Source organism: Boleophthalmus pectinirostris, unplaced genomic scaffold (genome assembly GCF_026225935.1).
Source record: "Boleophthalmus pectinirostris isolate CB_2022bp ecotype Guang Dong unplaced genomic scaffold, ASM2622593v1 HiC_scaffold_20, whole genome shotgun sequence".
NCBI classification, from domain to species: domain Eukaryota; kingdom Metazoa; phylum Chordata; class Actinopteri; order Gobiiformes; family Gobiidae; genus Boleophthalmus; species Boleophthalmus pectinirostris.
In genome coordinates, this window is record NW_026571153.1 from 13,174,617 (window position 1) to 13,198,498 (window position 23,882).

General features: G+C 38.3%; 1 protein-coding gene across 1 annotated transcript in view; it reads right to left on the reverse strand.

Annotated features, from left to right (window-relative positions):
* LOC110159332 (phospholipid-transporting ATPase ABCA1-like) overlaps nucleotides 1-23,882 on the reverse strand; it is a 234,285-nt gene that overhangs the window by 43,253 nt on the left and 167,150 nt on the right. The window contains exons 40-44 of the mRNA XM_055156114.1: nucleotides 17,059-17,182; nucleotides 13,476-13,605; nucleotides 12,452-12,572; nucleotides 4,028-4,090; nucleotides 904-1,010 (exon numbers count right to left, since the gene is read on the reverse strand). Of these exons, the coding sequence (XP_055012089.1) occupies nucleotides 904-1,010; nucleotides 4,028-4,090; nucleotides 12,452-12,572; nucleotides 13,476-13,605; nucleotides 17,059-17,182 (545 nt within the window). The remainder of the gene's footprint in view (nucleotides 1-903; nucleotides 1,011-4,027; nucleotides 4,091-12,451; nucleotides 12,573-13,475; nucleotides 13,606-17,058; nucleotides 17,183-23,882) is intronic.

Here is a 23,882-nt window from a genome sequence, read left to right on the forward strand (position 1 = left end):
TGTTATGATACAGAAATTTGATATTGACTTTGATGTCGTTACATCACAAATTTTAGAGCAATAAAAACTCTATACTGTAATTGAGGTAATTTCAATGCCGTACTATGGAACATTTAAAGGCTAACATTATGTTGGGAATGTAGCACCTGTACTATAAATTGTTGTACTTCCAACAAACTTTCACTGAAAGATAAAGTGTAAGGAGTTGAGGACAGTGGATGTTTGTTTTTAACATACGCTTTTTTTTTCTTTTTATATTCCGATTTGACTTAAGGTTCTGGTTTCCAAGTTTCCTTGAATCTCACCTAGTCACATTAATCAAAATTAACATTACAGCGCTTAGCCATTGCTCTGTTTTGATCCGATCTTCTGTGTAACATAAAAACAATTACAACATATACAAAAGACCAACTGTGCTAAAAACTAACTGCTAGCTATCACAGACGCATAGAGATGCAAAGAGAGACAGAGAGAGAATTTGTTCCTAAAAATAAGGATGTGGATGCCTGGCTTTCCAACAAGTTCTTATATTGCTAGTGTCAAAGTTTTTTTTTTTTTTTTTTTTTTTTTTGGCAGGTACGAAGGTTTCTTTTGACTGATTTTTGTAAGGCTGAGAGGGGGAAAAAAAGACGTAAGGTACAGGGCGAAGATGTGAAAAGGAATGGGATATGTGCTACAAGAAACACTAGCTTTCTGAGTTTGTAAGAAGACATCACAGAAATAAAGTTGAAACAGTAAGAGACAGGAGAAGAAAATATGGAAAATACTTGAACGTACACAGTAGGGTAGGGGAGAGATAGGGATTGCAGTGTAGCTGGGACAAAGCAGCCCCATCAGGTCGGCCATCTTGGGTGGCTAATTATGATGAGTTACAGGGTGCTCTATTGGGAGTTAGCCGCTCACCTGTATCCGTTTAGGAAAGCCTCGCCAGCGGTGATCGGAATGTCTCCTGTCAGCATCTTGAATGTGGTGGTTTTGCCGGCTCCATTGATTCCCAACAACCCGAAACACTGACAAACACAAAAAAGGAATTAGTTTTAATACAAGGCGGGCACCTGGAGACTGAACAGAGACACGGAGATGTGATGAAAAGTAATGGTTATGTGTTTCGTTTGGTTTGTGTGGAAAAAAATCTTCAAAATAAACTATAGCTGGCCATCTAACTTCACAACCTTTATCATTTTCTTTCGAAATGTCAAAACAGACTATTTCACACTGGTGCTTAAATTGTGTATTGGCTAGTTTTAGTGGTTATACAGGCTTCCTATTACAATTAAAGAATAAATAATTTTTTTGTGTGTTTCTGTCTAAGTTTAGGCTCTAAATAATTTCGAAAAAATATCTAAATTTGATTTTCTTGACAAGTACGGAATAAAACAGCAATTTATACTTGGATAGTAGACTTCCATTCAGAGTGAGCAATTTAAACACGTTAGGAGAAGAGTTAAATATGAACTGCTAAACTAATTCAAAAATCCCTTGCATTTCAGGACAGAATAAGAAGACATAGAAGTTTTCTGAGGAATTTATTTTACTTAAAAGGACTTAAGTTTTAATTAACTGATCTATGTAATAATGTTGTTTCCTCATCAAAAACATACCTGGAGTTGTGTTCTGTTTCATTCACACATTTAACACACAAATCTAGACTGAGTTCTGCTTTTAAACAGAAAACACTCTGTTCTACATTGTGATGTCATGTGGTGATACAGGAAGTGTTCCACTGTGTTATTAAACTCCATACACTTTCACTAGAATCATTTGAATAATTTCACCACTGGATTTTCCCATTTTTGCTGTTCTAAAGGTAAAATTAGATGTTAAGTTGAAAAGCATTTTGAGCCTTGGAGAAGAAAACAGACTAATAATTAAGGATTACTAAAGCAAAACTCGGAATGTCTTTGATGAGGTAACAACATTCAAAGGCTTAAAGAGCCAATTTGCGTAAAATAGGACCTTTAAATCATTGCAGTCTTTGTGATTTGCTAATTACGACTATTCAAACAGTACAAAGAACTAAAACCGGACTTGAAAAGTACTAAATCTGGACCAAACCAAGATTACATTAGAACTAATCTGGCCTCAGACCATTTCAAATTTTGAGTTTCGTGACAATCTCTCCAACAGCAATCACGGGCTACTCCTAATTCTACCACTCCCGCAAGTTTGCCTTTCTTCATCAATGAATAAACATCGATGAATAAACTTGCTGATATTGTTCTTGTACACAAAAACAGCTCTAAACCAACACAGCAGTCACCGCGCTGCAAACACTTCTCAGCCCTGACTGCTCCCTGCAGCATTTCTTGTGTAAAGTCGAACAAACAAACAACATTGTGTTCTTCTCTCTCTCTCTCTCTTCGCTGAGCCCCTTGCAGTCATGTGACCTCCCAGCTCAGGTGCACTGGCTCTGAAATAAATATTTGATTGCTGTCATTCATTGATCCCTGCCTGCTTGTGACCGGGATATGCAGGAGGAGGCTGCGTTCCATGTAAATGAATGGAAATGCAATGTGTGTCTTCTCTGGCATTTACTCGGGGCTTTGGGTAAACAGCGTTGGGCAGGAGGGATACTAGCACAAAGCTGATCGGGTGCGGTCTTCTGTCAGCGCCGCAGATTATGTTTTAAATCACATTTGCGGTGCCGCTCTGTGGGACATGCACCTTGGATGTCTTAAACTTGACAGGAGATCGAAGCAACACTAATGCTTCTGAATGGCGAGGGCGTTTTTTTCCCCACAACTCGACATTTTCTTGTTCTTATAGATCATGTTGCTGGGGGCTTGGTAGGAATATTACAGCGAAGAATAGCCAGGTTAACATAGAAAGAAGAAGAACAGCTTTTTTGTTATGCAATGGTGGAGACTGTAATGTGAATTTCACGGTTAGGTCCTGGTAGTTTGAGCGCAGCCTGCAGTTTGTGCTGATGTAGACCTGTTTTTTGTTTTTTTTACAGTACCTTTTATTGGTGGTTTTCAGTTTCTATAATGTGATTATATCATACTCTAAGATGGGGGGCAAGATGCAGTTTTCCCTACTGATTACATTGTACTGCGCCATGAAATATCCCATAGATAAACTCACATATGTTGAACCTAATAATTTTTATTACTGTCTAGTAGGGATGCAATGATATCCAAATCTCTCAGTATGATATTATCATGATATGCATCTCATGGTACAATATTTATTCAGATATTTTGAGGGGCTGATATAATTGTAGATAGGACACTATTTTGCTTTTAAACTACCTTAGTTCCATCATAATCCCAAAAATTCAAGTGAAAAATATATTTCTTCATGTTGTTTGCGCTGGAATGAATCATGGGATATGTAGTTCCATATGTTTATAAGCTGTTGATACTGTAAAACCATGCATTTAAGCAAAGGAACTCGTAATTCGATATATTGTGACAGCCCATGATATTATTGTGAGACACAATATTTCGGTTATTGTTACATTTCTACTGTCTAGACTTAAGAACTTACTGTATTACAACAAAAAATTGCATTTGAACAATATTCATTTTAGCTGCCCCCAACTATGTGTGACATCTATAATCCATTTCTATAGTCATTTCATAGTGTTACATGTATTATATGACAGCAAGTTATATATTATTTACATAGTAACCATCCAGACGTGGAGTTATGCCAATGAGAATAATTAGCGTTTGACATCTCTGTGATCATGTGTTGGTCTCAATGGTTCAAGCCCATTATATGACTTACAATACATTAAAAGTAATTAGTTGCTTTACTAATACTAATTATCAATTGAAAGATCATTTCTACTCATCCAGAAAGTAAGCAGGGATCATACTAACAGAGTTCTGGACTTCTGTTACCAAACTTACAAATATACCAAAAACACCCAGAGTTTTGGGTACTTGTCTGAACAACAATGTTTTTACAAAATAACACTAAATATTTTTGTAAATATTTTCAGAAACATTTGAAACTTGACAATGACAAATAATAAAAAGGTTTGGGGAGTTTGAATAGACTGTGGTGCGACGAGGCTCACCTCAGCAGCAGGTACGCCCACACAGAGCCTATCCACAGCAGGAGTGCTCTTCCCATGGTACACCTGGTGAGAACAGAGAAGAAAAGGAATCAGTGAACAAGAGGAGGGAGAGTGAGAGAGGAAGGACAGAGAAATAAGTGAGGAAGAAGGAGGAGAGAGAGAAAAGGAGAGAGAGAATGGACAAATGGTAATAATAATACATCTCTAACGTTTTAAAACAATGGTTGTTTGAGGGTCAAATATGTCACTATGTTAAACAAAGTGTGCATGCATTTTAATATTAAAGGATTTAACTTCAACTGTTCTTATGCATGTACAGTATGTATAGTGAGTGTGCTGGTGAGTTACATCCGCTTTTGTTTTTCCTTGCACTGTTTGACATCAACCTGCAGAGGGTGTGAAGATGGACGTACGTTGGCTATAATCTTTACATATTTACATTTACATACTTATTTTAAATATTCATTAAAATGTCCCTTTACTATTAAATGAAATAAGAAAAAAAGAGAGGAAGGAGGAGAGAGAGACACACACACAGATACGCTGCACACAAAACGAGAGAGAGAATGTAAGGTCAGAAAGGAGCAAGAAATACAGACAATAACAGTTTTAAAGCACCTTTCCAGATGCTCGAAGACACTTTTTTCCACAATTTTCTGCATTGTTCACGAATGTCATACTTGGCTGTGGTAAGACACCGATAGCCACAACTGCCCAACACAATCTGACGGCCAATCTGTGTCCACAACGATATACACACCACATTCAGTCTACGCAATGTGGGTGAAGTGTCATGCCGAAGGACACGATGAACGTTTAGCCACTGGTGCCAGAAATAGAGAGGGAAAGAAAGGATCTAGAAGACACAATATAAGAGAGACAAACAGATAGATAGTTAGCGAGAGAGAATGGAGACAGAGAGAGGAGGGGGTAAAGATTTAGCAGATAAGAAGATGGCATGTGAAAATATGGAGCGATAGACCAAAGCCGTGGGGGTGACGAGCAGGTGGGAACAGGGGAGGGTGGATTTTAACAAGAAGGGATCATTTGCAGCATTTAGAGGGCACCAGATGGGAGAAGGTGAAAAAAACACAGGTATTTCCACAGGGAAGACAGACGGACAGGTGACGATATATGTGGCGACATCCAGAGGGAATCTGCCCATGACTTTGAACATGTCTGTAGCCGTGGTATCCTTCAGAAGTAGAATTATCAATGAGTATTAAAAAATCCCTGGAGAAAATGGTAACACTTATAAGGACTTCACTTTTAATAGAACAATAACACAAACTTAAAAGCCCTTTATCTGATTTTCCCCCAGTATATTATATAAGCAGCTCTTGAGGTCAAAATAGTCTGCTGCATGTTGTCTGCGGCTAATAAGCAAGAGTTTAATTGTCTGATAATCAGGAAATATTTGTTTGCGTGCGAGTTGTTGTTAGCTTAATGGTCATGGCAAAAATCTGCTCCACTTTGCCCAGCTGCAAAAATTATTTATAAACTCATTGCGATTAATAATTAGAATGCTTGGAATGCAAAAGGTAAGTGAGAAGTAACTTTTTCAAGAACTACAGCAGAACATTTAAAATGAATTAATGTTTGTTTTCCGATTTAAGTGAAAATCAGGAACAGCCTCTTTGAACCATAGTGAATTTTTTTTTTATATTAAAACAAACTCCTAACCATAACGCTTGATTTGTTAATAAACTAGTTTTTCATTGTGACATAAGTCTTGTTCATGCTTTACTAAGGGTAATTAAGATTTAGTTATTAAGTGGTACCAAAGAAAGTAGTTCAAATAAAACATTTCTATATTATTACAACATTACTGTCTACTACTATTGCTGCTACCACTACAGCTACTGCGCGTGGTACAACTAGCAACTACTTCAATTTAATACCATTGTTGTACACGATTACACCAATTACACTGCAGTTTCTATCTCCGTCAACCCTCATTTCAACTGCTTAAATAAAAAAATAGACTTTGCTGATGTACTTTGGTGACATTTCAAAACATCATTTTAATTGCAATATGGCACACCGTAACCTTGACCTTCTGTCCAAGTGTGTTTTGAAAATTTATCTGGGGAGGTCTTTATTTGTGGTTAAAAAGATGTTCTTTGGCTATTAAATATTTAAGCCAGACAGAACATATGGTCAATGAAGAATTTTCTTCTAAAAAGCTAAAAACAGCTTGATTAAAATGTCACCTTTGTGCTTCTGAGACTACAGTGTGTTTAAAATCATCTGAAGTGACAACCATAAAACACCGACACTTGATCAGCACTGTAAAGCATGATCTAGTTCACATGGAACTATAGCTTGCATGTTACTTCAATGTAACTTTTATTCTAAAATTGTGATTATATTATGTGTCTGTTTTGAAAATCTTTATTTTTGTGTAAGGTACAATATCTATAAATAAAAGTGAAATATTGTTTCTCTGGAGTATGGCAAGTTTCTTAATAGTTAAAAGGACAACAGGACTTTCTTTAAATATAGCACATTTGAGGATTCCTAGCAATACCTAAACAAAAGTGAATTTCCTATTTTTTTTCCTTTTTTGCATGTAAGCAGCTATGTTTATTTTTGATGCAAACAAGCATGCCTCTCTCTGATTGGTTAATTCGCCTGTCAATCACGCCCTCTGAAATCACTAAGACATGATACAGCTCCAGATCCTCTCGTCTTTGTAAAGTTTTGTCAAACAGTGTGGTTCTGGCTGGCATGGTAACCATTTTAAGGACATTTGACCATACAAAATAATATTTTGTAGAGAATTATATGTTGCTATGGTAACAGTCCCACATTTCATCACTCTGAAACCCATGGATAAGGCTTTTTTTCTGATGAACACTTTACCAGACTTTTCCTATTTTGTTCATTTTATTTATGGTCACAGAAGCAAATGTTCCCATCTCTTGTCATTGCTACCTTTAAAATCTAATATCGTTTTGGCTTTACTAGTAAGAAAGTGGAGTTGTAGCCCACTATAAAACCCCCATAGAGCAGATGCAACTTCTCCTACACTTCCTCCATTACACAAGTAGAAAGGTGTATATGTAATGCAGGCCCCATCCCTCCTTGCAGTCTTCCCTATACTTCGTCTGCATCCTCCCCCGCTGGCCACCCTCATCCATAAACATCAGCTCTCCTCTCTGAATCCTGAGAAACCCTATAGTCCAAGAAAATGTTCCAAAAAAGTGAACAGCTATGATTTAAAATATATCAGTGCAGAGTTTGATGACAGTTCGGAGGCAGCGCTCTGTTGTTGAGCCATGAGACGAGCCAAGGCCTTTGTTGGCGTGGCAGATTGTGACAGTTGAGATGTTTCACATTCAAATTCCAAGGACAGAAGTGTATGTTATGAGTTAGACACTTGCTTTTTAACATTTGAAAACTTCACACTGTAGTCTTTTCATGACAGAAACAGGAACATTGCAGACTAGGATTTGTAAAATGGTAGGAAGATTTTTAACCCACTACTTTCTGTTAAGAACTCAAATTAACACTAGATCATTGATGCACCAACCAGGAGTTTCTAGATACTTGACATGCTTATGGTGGTCATTCCTGCCAAAAAGTTACAGGTTTAAGTTTCTATTACAATATTAAAAACATATGTATTACACTGTACTTCAGAATGACTGTAGTATTTACTGTTGAATGTACAACAAAAAGTATCCAGTAATAACCACAAGAAGTAACTCAGCTTAGCACTTGTAAATTAGCCTGATTCATCAGCCGGCTTCACTTTGTGGAAACCGTCTGATCTCGCAGCATCAGGATTTGTTCGCTCAATGACCAATTGCTGCTATTTGGTCATGACGGATGTAATGTGCCAAATCCCGTAGAAAGAAGGGCAATAACGTCTTTCCTCTTGATAAAATTCACCAAACATTCTCTTTGTTCTGGCTTTAAATCCTCAATCTCGGGAATTGTTGCCAACACAGAACGTATGGTTTCGTCTACATCCATCTTGACCATTTTGTTTACTGTTGTGCTGTACCACAAAAGGGACCCAGACAGATGCTTGAGTTGAGACGTCATGGCTTCACAGGTCTTCGCTGATCACCACCACGATCACCGCACGTGACCAATGTGAACCAACCCAGAGTGCTGCACGGGTCCATTTTTAGAGACCCGCAACCGCCAGGACCCGTTAACATTCCACCTGTTACCGCCCGTGCCGATGATATCCCAGGACTAACCCAGGACTAAGGTGCTCCCACGTAGACCATCTGGTGACCGCAGGCGAAAAGAGTTAAGTGTGGCCGTTGTCTGATCGCGGTTTGCAGACACCTGCTCCGCGTGCTCGTGCTAGGGGCTCTCTCTCTTAAGTCCTCGGGTACCAGAGCTGGTGCAGGACTCTGACTGGAGCTGCCACAGTGAGCTGGAGAGATGCAACAGCACTTGTTCCAAAGCCGAATGTTACTTCTCCCACGCTACACATGCTATATCTGCGCAACAACCAAGGTACATATGCATCTGCGCAACAAGCGCATCACTGGCCAGAGTTTTCAGTGCCGCTAGAAATATTATAACTCTGGAGGATGTGGGGTGGGGGAGGGGTGCGATATCATCACATACCGCCCCGTTGAGCTGCTATACCGCAACGCAGGAGAAATTCCCTAACCGTGGCAGCTCTAATTACCACTGGAAGTACATGGTAAGTACCACAGTATGTACCTAGTAATTACCTACCAATAAGTAGGTTGTAATAACCATAGTGTTGGCATATAGTGACATTTTATAACCGGTCTGTAACTTCTGTGCATTGTACTAAGACACTTTGAGTGAGCTATAATCTTGAGCATCCACACAATCCAACAACATAAATTTAGAGGTGCCACTTGAAGCCTTACAAACAATAACGATACATTTATGGCGATGAGTTGACACAATAGAAGGCTCAGATAAAAGCAGAGATGCGTCATTCTTTCTGTGCCTTTTGACAGCTCCGCTCAGTACTTCAACTTGTATTATGCATAAGGTTTTTAGTGATAGCTTTCCCTGCTAACGCTACATCAAAGCTCCATATACATGCATAGAGGAAGGCAATTAAAGTGTAACTCCCCTCTGACTAGTGAGGGTGCAGCATCTGTCATGAAAAGCAAGGCCCATATTTGATCAGAGGAGACAACTGAGAAACATCTACATTTGCAACCCTAAAATATAGATAGAGCTGGCTTTGATCTGGTGATTGTGAGTGGCTAAATATGATGTGAAAATAAATAAGATCCCAAATGTTTTTATGGCAATCTTGTGTTGACAAATACGTATGGTCATTTCTGTTTCTGGTTGCAAGCCATGTTGTAATGATGCTAAAAAGGCAAAGTTTTCTCAAGTTTTACAGACATTTTGGATTTAAATTATGGCTGCCCAAGTTTGCAAAAACGTGGAATTGGGATTTTTGTGATTTACAATATATGTTTAAAAGTAGTGCATAGTGCAGAGTGCACAGTAAACAACTCCAGGGGTGTCAACATCTGATAGAAGACTGAAATATGAACTTTTCTTTCTATGTTTGTAGTAGTCCAATAATAAAATATATCATAATAAAAATATATATGTCGTATTTAGTTGTTTACAGAGGACATTTTATTAACTTAATTAAAGGATTAGATTAGATTTTTTCTCTAGACCTTGTGATGCCCATTTTGAAACTTCTATTGAGTCACCAAAAAGTACGTACTTGTTCTCTGGCAAAATTCAAAGTTTTACAGAAATTCAAAACTTTTGATGTTAACCCACCACCAACAAGCAGCCCACACACTTTCAGTCCAAACTTGAAACCCAGCAGAGTAAGATCAGAAAAGCTGACAGCAGGGGTTCACAGATGCTCTTAGCCAGTCAAACTTCTCCATCGATTACCACACTACGCTAACACTGCGGCTAAGTGGAGGAGACTGGCAGGTGCGCTCCTGTTGGCCGAGGAGTGGGAGGAGCTCAGATGTGACAAGTGATTGATGCCCTGTCGATCGCTTCAGAGGCGTGACTGCAGATTTACGACCAGACTGTGGCCACCGGAGCTGCACTAGCCATTGATCAATTTGTTGTGTGTGCCCGTGGAGCGGATGGGGCACAGCTGTGGAGGGAGTCAATGAGGGCACTGTAGGAAAGCTCCCTTCTGCTGCAGAGGCATGATGGGCCGCTGTGTCTCATTACAGAGATATAGAGTCTGCCATGAGTGAGCACTGAGGAGCTCCTATTGTGCTGCTATTCACTGGAGCAGATCTGTGTTTAAGCAAGAGCATTCTATTTCACTGTTATGTCTTTTTACATCATATTACTGTGGGGTGATTACATTATCATAAAGACAAATTAAAGGTGCACTATGGAACTTTTTGGTGGAGGCGGATGCATCTTCATGGATATTTTACTTCACTTAGAACAGACCTGGGCATTGCACAGCTCCTGAGCCACATATGGCCCTTTGGTTGGCTCTGACCAGCCCGTTTAAGCTACTTTGGAATTACAAAATAAACATATTTTATAATTTTGTCTCATGCATGAACTAAAGCTGCATTGCTTTTATTTTAAGGGTGTTTTTTTTTTTTTACCAGCTTGTCAAAATAATGCTATTTACTGCTTTTCATAAAAAAATCATTTCACATTATTTAGAATTAAGTTAAGCATTTTGGCCTGGCCCTCCACGATATTTTCTGTTTCTCATGTGGCCCCATGGACAAAAATAATTGCCCACCCCTGACCTAGAGTATTCTACAATATGTCATTAAACTTATTTATCTGTCACTTAAGAAATTAGAAAATTGAGACCAAATTGTGAATTGATCTGATTATTGTAAATTTCAAAATCTCATTATGTATTTTGTATTTTGTGTATTTTGTACAATTTGTATTTTGTGAAAATCCTGTCTGCTCCCACCCCTAGCATCTAACAATGATGTCATTGTATCATCTTCACTAATGGAATCCCGCTAATGCATTTCTAACCCAGCTGTCTGGCCCAGCAGTCTTTCAGTAATTACCCAGAGTTAGTGAGCAACAAGTGAGAGATGAAGTGTTAAGAGCGCGAGTGCTGGGGGAGGGCAGCAGATGGCGCTAACACGGGCGGCTGCAGTGACACTTCCTGCTGTCGGCCTCCCGCAGAGCCACAACATCTGCCCACAGACCCAGCATTCATCTGAGAGTCAGCGGTGCAGCTCACCCCAATCACCCACCGTAAAGAGGAGAGGGCCAGAGCAGCCAGGAGCACCCATGCAACAACAATGCACAGTCGTTTCAATTGGGTGATTTGTCATTAGAGCGAACGGTGTAATCTGCAGCTAGCAACCTGGACTTTTCTGGGCAATTAGTCCCAACAAATAAATCTATACAAAGACACACTTAACTTGTAGCTAAATTTTTTATATTCTTAAAGGTGAACTATACAATTTTTCTTCAGGACAGTATGCCACTTGCTTGTTTCCAAGGAGATGAGGAAAACTAGCCAGGCTGGCGCCACCTAGTGCCTCTGCTCAATTTCATTTCTCTCCAGCAACTAGGTCAGGAATCGAATTACACTAGACGGTTTGCGAGTCCGGGCACCAGCCAATCAGCAAAGAGCCATACATCCTGTGTTGGCAATGATTCCCGAGATCGAGGATTTAAAGCCGGAACAAAGAGAATGTTTGGTGAATTTTATCAAGGGGAAAGACGTTATTGCCCTTTTTCCTAAAGGATTTGGGAAAAGCTTAATATACCAGTTAGCCCGTTAGTGACGCATTACATACGTCACGACCAAATCGATAGCGATTGGTTAAATTTAAAAAGTACCGACCTACCGTCGAGCAAACAAATCCTAATGCTGCAAGGTCAGACGGTTTCCACAAAGTAAAACCGGCTGATGAAAAAACTAAGAAAAAGAAAAAACTTGACAAACATGCAGTCTTACTGTGTGTGGGGTCTGCTCTCCACAGACCTGAGCTATAACTTGACGTGGTGGTTTTGTCTACTTGTCTTCATGGGGATAGATAAATGTTACTCTATACTGTAGAACATTTTTTCTCTTATCTTCATGGAGACAAACAGGTGGAGGACACATTGCCAGAAAATTTACATAGTTTAATTTAGGAAAACTAATGATTATTCTAGTATCTGACAAGTCAAGCATTATCTTATTAGTCAATTAGCTACAATAATCTGGATTAATAGTTGCAGCCTTTAATATCATCCTTGTTTCTGCAGCATCTTTTCTCCTGCTGTACAATAACACAAATGTTTCAAACTTGGTACAGTGGCCTTGAGACTCCACAATAACTGAAGCTTACACATCCTTCCAGCAATTCCCAAACTTTTCTAGCAAGAAATTGTGACCTGAATGTTAAAATAACTAACAAAAGAGTCCAGTACAGTGAAATAGGCAAACAGAACAGCAAAATGCAATGTAATGGGAGATAGTCAAGAAGGCCACATTACCTTGGTCAAGTCACAGATCCTCAACAGATCATTGTGCGCTTTTCCACTGTGAACTCTTTCTCTCTCTTTTGCAACATCTATATCCTCTTCCTCATCCGATACAGATTTCCACTTCATAAGCCTGTTAAAGAAGACATATTAAGTTTTTAAGGGCATTACATATGGAACTAAAACATAAAAAGATCATTATTTAATTTATTCATTGTAAAAAGCAATATCCAACATGGCCTACGATTAGAAACAGGTCAATTGACGTCTTGTTCAAAACTGCAAAATTGACAAACCTTTCACTGCTGTAGATTTTCAATTACTTATTTTTATTGTTGAAAAATGGCCTGAAAAGTGACATTTTTGAATCCTATATGCATGACCTGAAGTCTGATTTTTTTTTTTTTCTCCAATAATTGTAAGTAAGTGCAGAGGATTTAGATAGGGGGAAGGTGAAAGCAGACATTTTCTGTGCAATACAGGATACTCAAACATGCATGAATCAATCAAACTATAACTCAGATTAAGTTAACGATGTGGGAATACCGTTTTAACATGGTCAAAAGATCATAAAAGTTGATTTTACATAATATCTTCCAGTTAAAGTCAATATGCCAGCACCACCCTTTCATTTGAATGAACCACACACCACATTACAAATTATAATGGTTAAAGTTTAGAGCCGGGGCCAGGCATCTTCGCAATTTTCATAAGTAGCAAGAGCTTTGGGCATTAGTAGTCATAGCAACCTGCAGTGAGTAAACAACAAAAACGCCCAAACTGGGATATCGTTTGGCAAACACAAGCAGATGTTTTATATGAAATGTCTCTACAGTATATTACCAATTTAAATGGTGACAAATGGGAAGGGATATCTCTACCCAGCGCTGAAAAAACAGATGGGAGAGAGAATAAACGAATACAAATCAAAGGAGTCAGTGAATAATGGTGCATCAAAGGAGGATGTGACTAAAGTGAGATGAAAGTGTGGATTGACAGAGGAGTGTTTTGTGCACATTTGAGGAGATTCTGACACCTTGGTTTGCAGAAGAATTTATACTGGATGAGGATGGTGACGCCAAACATGACGATTCCCTGGACAGTCATAGCACATAGGTTTTTGCCCACCATGTCCCAGCCCAGTGGGTCTTGGAACCGGTCCTCTCCTACAATACAAAAACAACAAGGTTAATATCATATATGTAAGGTATACTTTAGTGTTAGATATAGGAGAAGTTTTAAAATAGTTACAATTTGAAGAACCTTAATAAATATTACTAAGAACGATTCAAGCTTAGTAACTACTTAAATGAGACTGAGTGTATATTGCTGTTGGGTCTGCGTGGGGTTGTTTACAATTTTCTGAGCCTCTCTATGATCTGCAGTCATTAAAGACGACCTACTGTGCGTGTCTGCTATATAGCTGTAATGTATGACACCCATGAAGCATTATGTTATATTTTGCACATTCTTTATTGCAATATTAATTTGAAATGACTTATTTACTGACTCTTGCCTTTTAAAAATGCAGTGCCCAATGGAAGCTCACACCACTGGAAACGTCATCAGAACAAAGACTAGGCATCTTTGATATAAAGTAGCACATGACGTCAGCGAGCAGCAGATTTTTTTTTTTCATTTGTACCAAAATAACTACGTGACGCTGACAAATCCTTCATATGTCATCAATTAAAAAAATAAAACTGGAAACCGAAGTAGAGAGCACTGAGCGAGTAACATGGGCAGTGAACACAGGGGTTGATGTGTAAGATGGTGTCTCTAATGTAAGCGATTAAAGATTACTGAAACATGTATACGTTTTGATGAGTCAATGTTTAGGATAAACAACTATAACATGGTTAAAATCTCTAAAAAGTCGATTTTGCATAATAGCTATGCTATCTTAGCCAGGCTGGTGCCAACTAGTGCCTCCACTCAGTTTAATTTCTCTCCAGCGACTAGGTCATGAATCGGAATACACTAGACAGTTCGTAAAAAACCCTGGAAGTGCAAGTTCAGGCACCAGCCAATCAGCAAAGAGCCATACATTCTGTGCTGGCAACGATACCTGAGATCGAGGATTTAAAGCCAGAATAAAGAGAATGTTTGGTGAATTTTATCAAGGGAAAAGACGCTATTGCCCTTCTTTCTACGGAATTTGGGAAAAGCTTAATATACCAGTTAGCCCCGTTAGCAGCGCATTACATACGTTACGACCAAATAGGAGCAATTGGTTAAATAAAAAAGTACCCGCCTACCATCGAGCGAACGAATCCTAATGCTGCGAGGTCAGACGGTTTCCACAAAGTGAAACCGGCTGATGAATCAAGTTAATGCTAGCTAGCTGTGTTTTGAGAATTCTTGTTAAAAAACCTGTAAATAGAGGCGGATGCCGCACATGTATTTTGTATGACAGTAAAAATTAAGTGACACAAATCAAAAAGCCTCTGTTGCCAATGCTAATAGGGACAATCCAGCCAGAAGGGTTCACAGTCCAGTATGTTTCTTCACTGGTCCCAAATCTCTATTAATGTAGAAAGATCAAACTAAAATCATGCTAGTCCCAATAGGAAGCATATTAAAAGCTAAAAGGAAATAAGCATATGAAAAGCCAAAAGAAAATAAGATACACAAATTATAAAAATGAATAAATATTGATACAATCACTTCTCTTTCTGCTCATCAACTTGACAGCAAAACCATTTTAATTATTCTTAAATTAGCATAAACGTTCATTCCACTTTCACAGCCGTAATGTTATTTGTTTGGGTTCTGACTGTTATCATTCTTTAGTAAACAGACGCTCTTTTATACACGCTAAAATGCTCTATTAAGTCTATATCTACGGTTCTCAGATGTGGATTTATAATAACCAGTAGTACCCAAACAAAAACGGTTTACTAGAAGTCTGTCCCTTTCATGTCAGCGAAGTATAAAAGCTAGAATCTAAAATTTCTGTCAGCTTTTTGATGTGTTTTGGAAAGCTGCTGTGAACGCCACTTAGTCTGCGAGGGAATAAACAAGACATCACCTGTGTCATGAGAGGAAGTGTCTGGCTTTCCTTACTTGCAATGGAAGGTCTGTTTTGGCTAATGAAGGCATAAGTAAAGAGTATGACAGCTCCGCATTCACAGGACAGCAAAAAACGAACACGCTTTGAACGCTCATTCTCCGGTAAATAGCCCGCTCTTCACGTTGGCCATTTTAACTTGTGATTGCTTTTCTCTTGGGCGCTGCTGCTGCCACAAATGATTCCTCACACCACTATTTCCTGCTTCATCTCTCCGCTGATAAGACCGCTCTTCCTCTCATGCTCCTCTTCTTCACCTCTCGATTGGACTACTCAACCTCCAGTGTCTTTAACCAGGGCTAAATATAACCCCGGTGGAGAGGTGTGTTATGGAATGGGAGCCACTGGTCAAATGTTTCTCTCTGTGTCAGTTAGAAATAAGATGGTAAAGGAGCACTTGTACTACCAAACAAGTGAACGCTCTTGTAGCAGCTGCTCCTACTTAAGAAAAATGGCACCAATTTACATGTCTGAGTGGATGAAATAAGTTATATTTCCTATGAATGTTTTTTTTTTTTTTTTCACATATGAAAAAGAGACATAAGTAAAATATATACAATTTATTATATGGAAAGTTATAATTAAGTGCTTGTTTTATTTTACTGTAAATGCCATTTATGTTGTTCTGCTGTTTTAACAATTATAACAGATTAATGCCTTTCCAGACACTCAAAGTAACGTTACAATTTTATGCATTATTCATTCACTCCACACTTGGTGGTGGTAAGATACTATTGTAGCCACAGATGCCCTGGGGCAGACTGACAGAAGCGAGGCTGCCAACGAACATCACCGACACTTGCACCCACGCTGCTTTCACTCTAGGCGATGTGGGTGAAGTGTCATGCCTAAGGACACAACACTTCATTTCTGTCACTGGCACCCCACTGTGACACCTGATTTTCCCAGCGGTCTCCCATCCAAGCACATGCCTGGCCCTGTTTAGCTTCTGAGGTCTGATCAGATCAGGCTTTGTTCAGGAGGAGGTTTGGCCAGGTTTAGTTTTGTTGTTTGTTCAGCACTTTGCTAAGCTTTTGCTGTTTTAAATGTCCTCTGTGCTACAATACTTTTTCTTTAGCAGTTTATTAAGTAATTAATTATCCAACTCCATTAAAACATTACAACATAATCAAGGGTTTCTGTTTTCTTATATTTTTGACCATGAAAGATGTTTTGAAGAGCTATTTTGTTATGGCAACAGTAAAATTTTGATCACTCCACTCTCATAACAATGTATATTAGCCAATGCTATTTAAAATCATAGCCCTGTATGCACATGCCAATAGTAATTTCAACAACATGACTTCATGTTGTTCAACAGTTAAATAACCGGATTAGCAGAGCACTTTCTAAACAAATTTATACATTTGATTTACATTGCATTTATGTAACATTATCAAATCTGAATTTGTTAAAACAACATTACTATCACCCTGAATTGTCATTTCATTATTTATTTCATATTTCTTAAAAATGTATACAAGTAACCAGGTTTAAAACTTTTCTTACCAATCTGAGAAAAAGTTTTGTAAAAGAAAGAGCATCTCACCAAATCCACTGTAGATTGTGGCCATGGCTTGGTTCTTGGCCATGTCGATTAGCCCTCTGCCCAGACAGAAGTGTGGGAATATGAGGAGCACCTGCTTCACGATGTCATTGATGCGGGCGATATTCTGTTGAAAAGACACAACACACACAGCAATTACACAAAAGCTGTGACTGAGAATTAACCATCAGACGCCTCATATGTCGCATCTGGGTTCAGGCGTCGGAGCCAGAGGAGAGAGAGGTTTCAGAAGGATATTAAAGGTGCACTATGTAACTTTCTGGTGGAGGGTCTGCCACCTGCTTGTCTTCATTCAGATGTTAGTACTTTGTCTGGAATTAACCAAATTACAGGAAGACACTATCAGGCAAAGTTTTTCAAGATATTTCTAAGCAGTAAAACACCCCTCACCAGAAAAGTTACATACAAACTCAGCTCCTTAAATAAGCACTATCTAATGAGCAAATGTAATTGTTGTAGAAAAGAACAGAAAATAGCTGTATTCTCATTAACGTGTCCAAGAACATTAAGGTAGATTCTGTGCAAGAACCAACATAAAGCGCTGACTAATTAGTTTAGTTTGGCCAACTTTTTAGCCCACTAGCCCAGCAAATAACTGTGAAATTGAAAACTAAACTAAGAAGCGCTACAAGATTTATTGCAATCAAATCTAAATTGCAGTTTGAATGGTCGCATTAAGCGCATACAAAAGACTCGGAAACAACAAAATATAATATCATGTCATATTAAGCAAAGCAAAGGTGGGACCAAGTCTCAAGTAAGTCTCAAGTCTTTAACCTCAAGTCCCAAGTCAAATACAGGCAAGTCCAAGTCAAGTCTCAAGTCACTGGGCCATAAGTCCAAGTCAAGTCCAAGTCGTTTGCTTTGAGCTTCAAGTCATTTCAAGTCTTTAAACCAAAATACCAAATATAACTTAGATTTTTGCAATTTATATGCATTTAAAGAGAAATTGTACTTATAAAGTCATAGTATATTTATATATGAGTATATAAGAGTTGTGGAAATGCTATTTTTTTCCTTTTTAAGTGTCTTGACAAGATCTTAGAGAGAATTATTACAGTCAGAATAGAAAGAATTCAGATTTAAAAGTGCTTCTCAAGTCTTCTCAATTCACAGGCCTCAAGTCCAAGTTAAGTCCCATGTCATTGACCTTCAAGTCCAAGTCGAGTCCCAAGTTTTAGTCCATTTTATCAAGTAAAGTCTCAAGAGCTAAAAATAGTGACTCAAGTCTGACTCGAGCTGAAGTCATGAGTTGCAAGCCCCCACCTCTGATGTAAAGTTACTCTCTAGTCTAGACCTCATCAGAAAAAATATGCGCTTATTTTTAGCTTATCACTTCATATTTGAGGCTTTCTGGCAATTGCAAAGTTCTTTATGAAAACAATAAAATAATGAAGAAATCCTAGTTATGAACTTAACTTTTGCTTTTCTAACAGCCTGATTTGATAACACTGTGTGACCCAGGTTGGCCCAGGTATTCTTGTAGTACGACGTGGTGCATTCCTTGATTTTCAAACGCTCTCTGAAGACACCCAGCTAAGCACATGTTCATTTTTAGGATTTCAAGAAGCACCTCAGGAGGAGAGAAAACTACACCTAGAGCAAGAATTGTCTCTACGAGCATTGTGTGTTTTTGAATACAAGAACCACAAAAAGGCCAGCCTTATCTCGACAGGATATATCTTGGGTACATTCTTGCTAGCGGATTTTTCATGCCGTCTCGCTTCCTTCTCCCTGAGGCAAAACAAAAGTGATTTTAATTACTGACAATGCAAAAGACTGGTGCAGGTTGGAAGAAGTACAGTCAGTTGAAGTGAAAGAGAAGATTTTAAATATTACTAGGCTTGGTTCAAAAGCCAGTTTATGTTTTATGCATGATGGCTCATTGCAGCACTCTTCAAAGCGTCAATGAAAAGTACTATGAATGCACAATCATATTTTTGGGGTGAGATTAGAAAATAACCGCTGCATGTTGTCAAAAGTGTAAGAAATAGGGATGAAACCTCTTATTGTCACAGATATTATTCATGCTTGAGTGTAATTGTGCCGTGTGATTTGCTGAGCGGAGCCAGAGCCAGATGCTACTGTCTGTCATCAGATGTTTTTGTCAAATAATTGTCACTAAACGCTGGCACAAAAAAGATAAGGAAAAATCAGGTAGACGCGGGATCTGCAATCTGGGACACCGTTGCAGTAGTTATGCTTATTTAAGTGCATATGACAGGTTAGACAATTAATTTCACTAAAACATAGTTAAAATAAATGTATTTACATTTTTACTAAGAGTCTTGCCTAATTTTATTTATTTATTTATTTGGTAAAATTCATAAATGTACTTCCTGGAGATATGACAAATGTTGAGGTAATTCGATAACTTTTAGCGTAGTGTACTGTTAACAAGGGTCAAAAGCTGTATAAATAACAATGCACAATAGCTATAATTGACTAATAAAATCAATTAATACAAATTAGATTGGTTAATGAAGTTCTTTTGTTGTGATTTGTTGATATTCCCCTTTGCTGCTGCTCTGATATTATTTCTAGCACTGTATTCTAATGTTTACATAGTGGGTGTGATAGGGTGGGTGCTCTACACTATTATGCACTTTTAAAACACTATGCAGTTTGTGTGATGCTCTAATGCAGGCATGGCCAAACTATGGTCTGTGGGCCAAATGTGGCCCTCACACAAATGTTTCTTGGCCCTCAGGCTTCCAGGAGAATTGTCCATGCCTGCGTTAGAGCATCACACAAACTGCATAGTGTTTTAAAAGTGCATAATAGTGTAGAGCACCCACCCTTTGACACCCACCATGTAAACATCACACCCACTATGTAAACATTAGAATACAGTGCTAGAAATAATATCAGATCAGGCATGGCCAAACTATGGTCTGTGGGTCAAATGTGGCCCTCACACAAATGTTTCTTGGCCCTCAGTCTTCCAGGAGAATTGGCCCAAATGACCTTGCATCAATTAAAAAATAAAATAATAATAAACAAAGATTTTTGGAAATCTACCTTGATAAAGCCAATATTTAATATTTAGTGTGTGGTTTTGAGAATCTTAATGTGAAAAAAGGACTGATGGCTCTTCGTCTTAAACATGCACATATTTCAATCATCAATTACCAATTGTGCACCAGTCTATGGCCCTCGATCGGCCCTCTGCTTCGTCTGTGTTTATATAGCCCTTGATGGGAAAAGTTTGGACACCCCTGCTGTTATTTTATATGACAATGACAATAAAGGAACTGAATTGAATTGTTTAATGAAAATTTAAACTATCAAATAAATGTGCACCTTGCATTTTAAATGGAATTCTTTTCTTTTTGGTACAAAGTGACATTTAAAGGTCTCATATTGCGCTGTTTTCTCATCTATGTTATAATGTTGTTTCTTCATCGAAAACTTATCTGGAGTTGTGTTTTGTTTCATTCACACATGTTTAACACACAAATCTGGAATATTTAGGCTCTGTTCCCACAAAATATAACAAAATACCCTATTCGACCTTGTGATATCATGTCGTAGATGTTTTTAAACTCCATACACCTTTAATTATATGGATGATTTTAGCCCTCGAATTTCAGGTGTCTGAACTGAAGGTAACAAGGAGCTGGTAACTTAAAAACTACTGCTTCGTCTCATCACAAGGTGGAAGAGAGCATTTTGAGCTTTGGAGATGTAGACAGATGAATCATAAAGCATTAGTTAAACGTGTGACTGAAACACGTCTCATGTTTCAACATTTCAACATGGCTTAAAGCTCATAAAAGCAAAATGTGCGTAATATATGACCTTCAACTGATAAAATGCCACCAAACCAATTAGGAAAACATGAAACCCTCTCATACGCACTTTCAGATCAAACAGACGCTTAAGGTAGAGGGGGTGTTGCACATAAGTAGGAGATGGTCAGTGACTTCCTGTTCTCTCGGGGGATGGATGAAAAGGCTTCATTGATCAAGATGTCTGAGGAAACCTTCAGATGTCCGCGAATGTATTTGACAATAATTCATCACTGCTATCTGCCTTTACACATTTTTTTCTCTGGCTAAATGCGGTGATAAAATTGTGATGGCAGTGCAGAGCTAAGCACGAATCACACTCAAAGTCAAGTGCACTATCATCTTCCTGTTAGACAAAGGCTCTGCTCTTTTCCCCTTTTTACAAAATTGACAAATCATCATCCAAACATGCTTAAAGACGCATCATGTAACTTTTCTGCTGGGTGGGTCTATTAGTAACTTGCAATTGTCATGATAAAAAAAAAAAAAAAAAAAAAAAAAAAACATGCATCCACATCTCTGTAGATTTGACCTGTAACTTGGCCTGGGAGCATCACCTGCTTGTCTTTATAGAGTAAGATTAAAGCTGTATTGTGGAACAACAGTAGTTACATTGTCAACATATGTAAAATAAAACAGAAAAAATAAAAATTAATTGTGTGTATGTAATGTATGTTATGTAAGTTGATGTTTGTTATTTATTAAATAAAAAAATTAATAATGATAAAATAATTATAATTATAATTATTATTATTATTATTATTAGGTAAAAAAAAAATACATATATATGAAAGAAAATCCATCATCCTTCAAGAACATCCAGGAGAATGATAAAATCTGTAGCATTTCATTTGATAGTGAATGACTTTGTATTTGAAATTCAATAGTGTACAATGAAACACAATAGCCTTGACCTTGGTTGTATGAAGCCAGTGCCTGCAGCGGAAGCACACTCAGAGCCTCAGACCTCATTTGCGATCAATACATGAAATAAGGCCTTTTCTGGAGTGGGAGTACATCATGGAGATCTGAGGAGCTCTTAGCCGTGAACCATGATGAAAAGCTGGACAATTTCCCCCCCTTATGTTTGCTCTACACACCCATAAATCATTTTGAAACGCTTCCGAAGGTGGTATGCTGTGCGCGGTACTTATCTGACCCATATCGCTAGCGGTGCTTATTCCCAGCGCGGGGCTTCATTCATAATGCCTCGAATCATAAGAGAGAACATAAGAGAACAGACAGTGGTATTGTCCAACAGCCATGCTAGATATGCAGCACAGATCTGTTTCATATAGGCACTTTTGTTTTTCAGAAATGAGGACAAGAAAGATTACAAGATACATTACTTTTTGTTAGTCATGGAGCTGAAGTTCTATTAGTAAAATATCCATATCACTAGTGGTACTAAACAAAAAATATTTAAGTTACACTTTATAGTAACTACACCTTAATTTGCCTCAATAAAACGCCATGTTTGAAATGCCAATGAATTAAATCTTGTTTGTGGTTCATTAAAGCTAATTAGGAGTAGTTATAATAAAAGTACTACTTAGCAAAAGAAGGTTGAATTGGGTCAACTGATGAAAAGTTGTTTTTTTTAAGTGAATACATGTTGCCACTTTTCCTGTTAGCAGAATTGATCTTTTTTGAACATCCCATTGAAGAACTGAGGGATTACATTTACATCTAGTACAAACTATTACCGCTGCTGATTCCAATATTTCTAATTTACAATGATATATGTAGAATACACATATACAAAAAAACTTGTCTGGGCATTTATTCAATTTTGAATCCACAAAATCACAACAAATACTGTGTGCTGAAAGGAGTTTCATCAACTACGTTTAAAGTACATTTCATTGTCCCCGTAAGGAGACATTAGATCGATGCTATTGATGAAATGTTGTTGTGAGAGGTGCTTTATGTAAATGGCTCTATAATGTCTTCCGTACCTGCCCAAATACTGCAGATGGAAAGTAGCAGCAGTACACTCGTGGGACTGTCTCCAGATCTTGAGCTAGGCTTGGTCAAGACTACTTTTGCTGGAGGATTTTTACATGTTTTAAGTTGATTGGGGAACTTGATATGCCAGACTCTACACAGTTGAACCTGGGACCTTCTTGCTGTGAGGCGAGAGCACAACCTACTCAACCAACATGCTGCTACTTGGCTATTGTTATTTGTAATGTTCTGCCAATAGTACAATACAACAACTGGTGTGCTGTGCCTTTTATTACAACTACAGCAAAAGTGACTCTGTAGGAGGATCATTGTACAGTATGTCAGAACATATACCTCAGAAAGTGAAAGGTATGTCTTTCTTTAAAAATGCACCCAAGGAAAGTACATTTCCTTCCCCAAATGTCCCCTGTACCTGTTCCAGTGCCAAGCCAGTGGGTGTAATCTCCTAGATCTACAGAGCCTGTGGTTCTGTGTGAGTGGCACGTGGAGGCGTATTGACCCAGACTGGGCTCGGAGGCAGTGGGATTGATGTAGTCGACTGGGAGAGGCTCTGTCCTGAGGGGAAACTCTCTCTGGGGCTGGGCTTCAGATGAAAGTGGGGCACAAAGTCTGCAGCGCACCACTTTTACTCTGTTTGAGACAATGCACTGTGTGGATTTATTACTCTGAGAAAGACATGCTAGTTTTTCTTTCTTAATGATAGATTGGTTTGGTTTTGCTTGGAACAGGAGAATCCATGGTATAGGATTTAGTCAGCTGCACAAGTCTCTATGCACATTTTCTAAATGTTTTGTGGCAGCACGCTAGCTGAGTGGTTAGCACTGTCACCACACAACAAAAACTTTTTGGGTTCAAACCTGAGTCACCTGGACCTTCCCATACCTGTTATTAGTGTTGGACATTTTACTGTAAAAAGTAATTAGTTACCATTACAAATTACTTGCCCCATAAAGAAACTGAGTTAGTAACTCAGTTACCATGCTGTGAAAGTAATCAATTACTCAGCAAAGTAATTATCCAGTTATTTTCGTGTTATGTACTATTGTC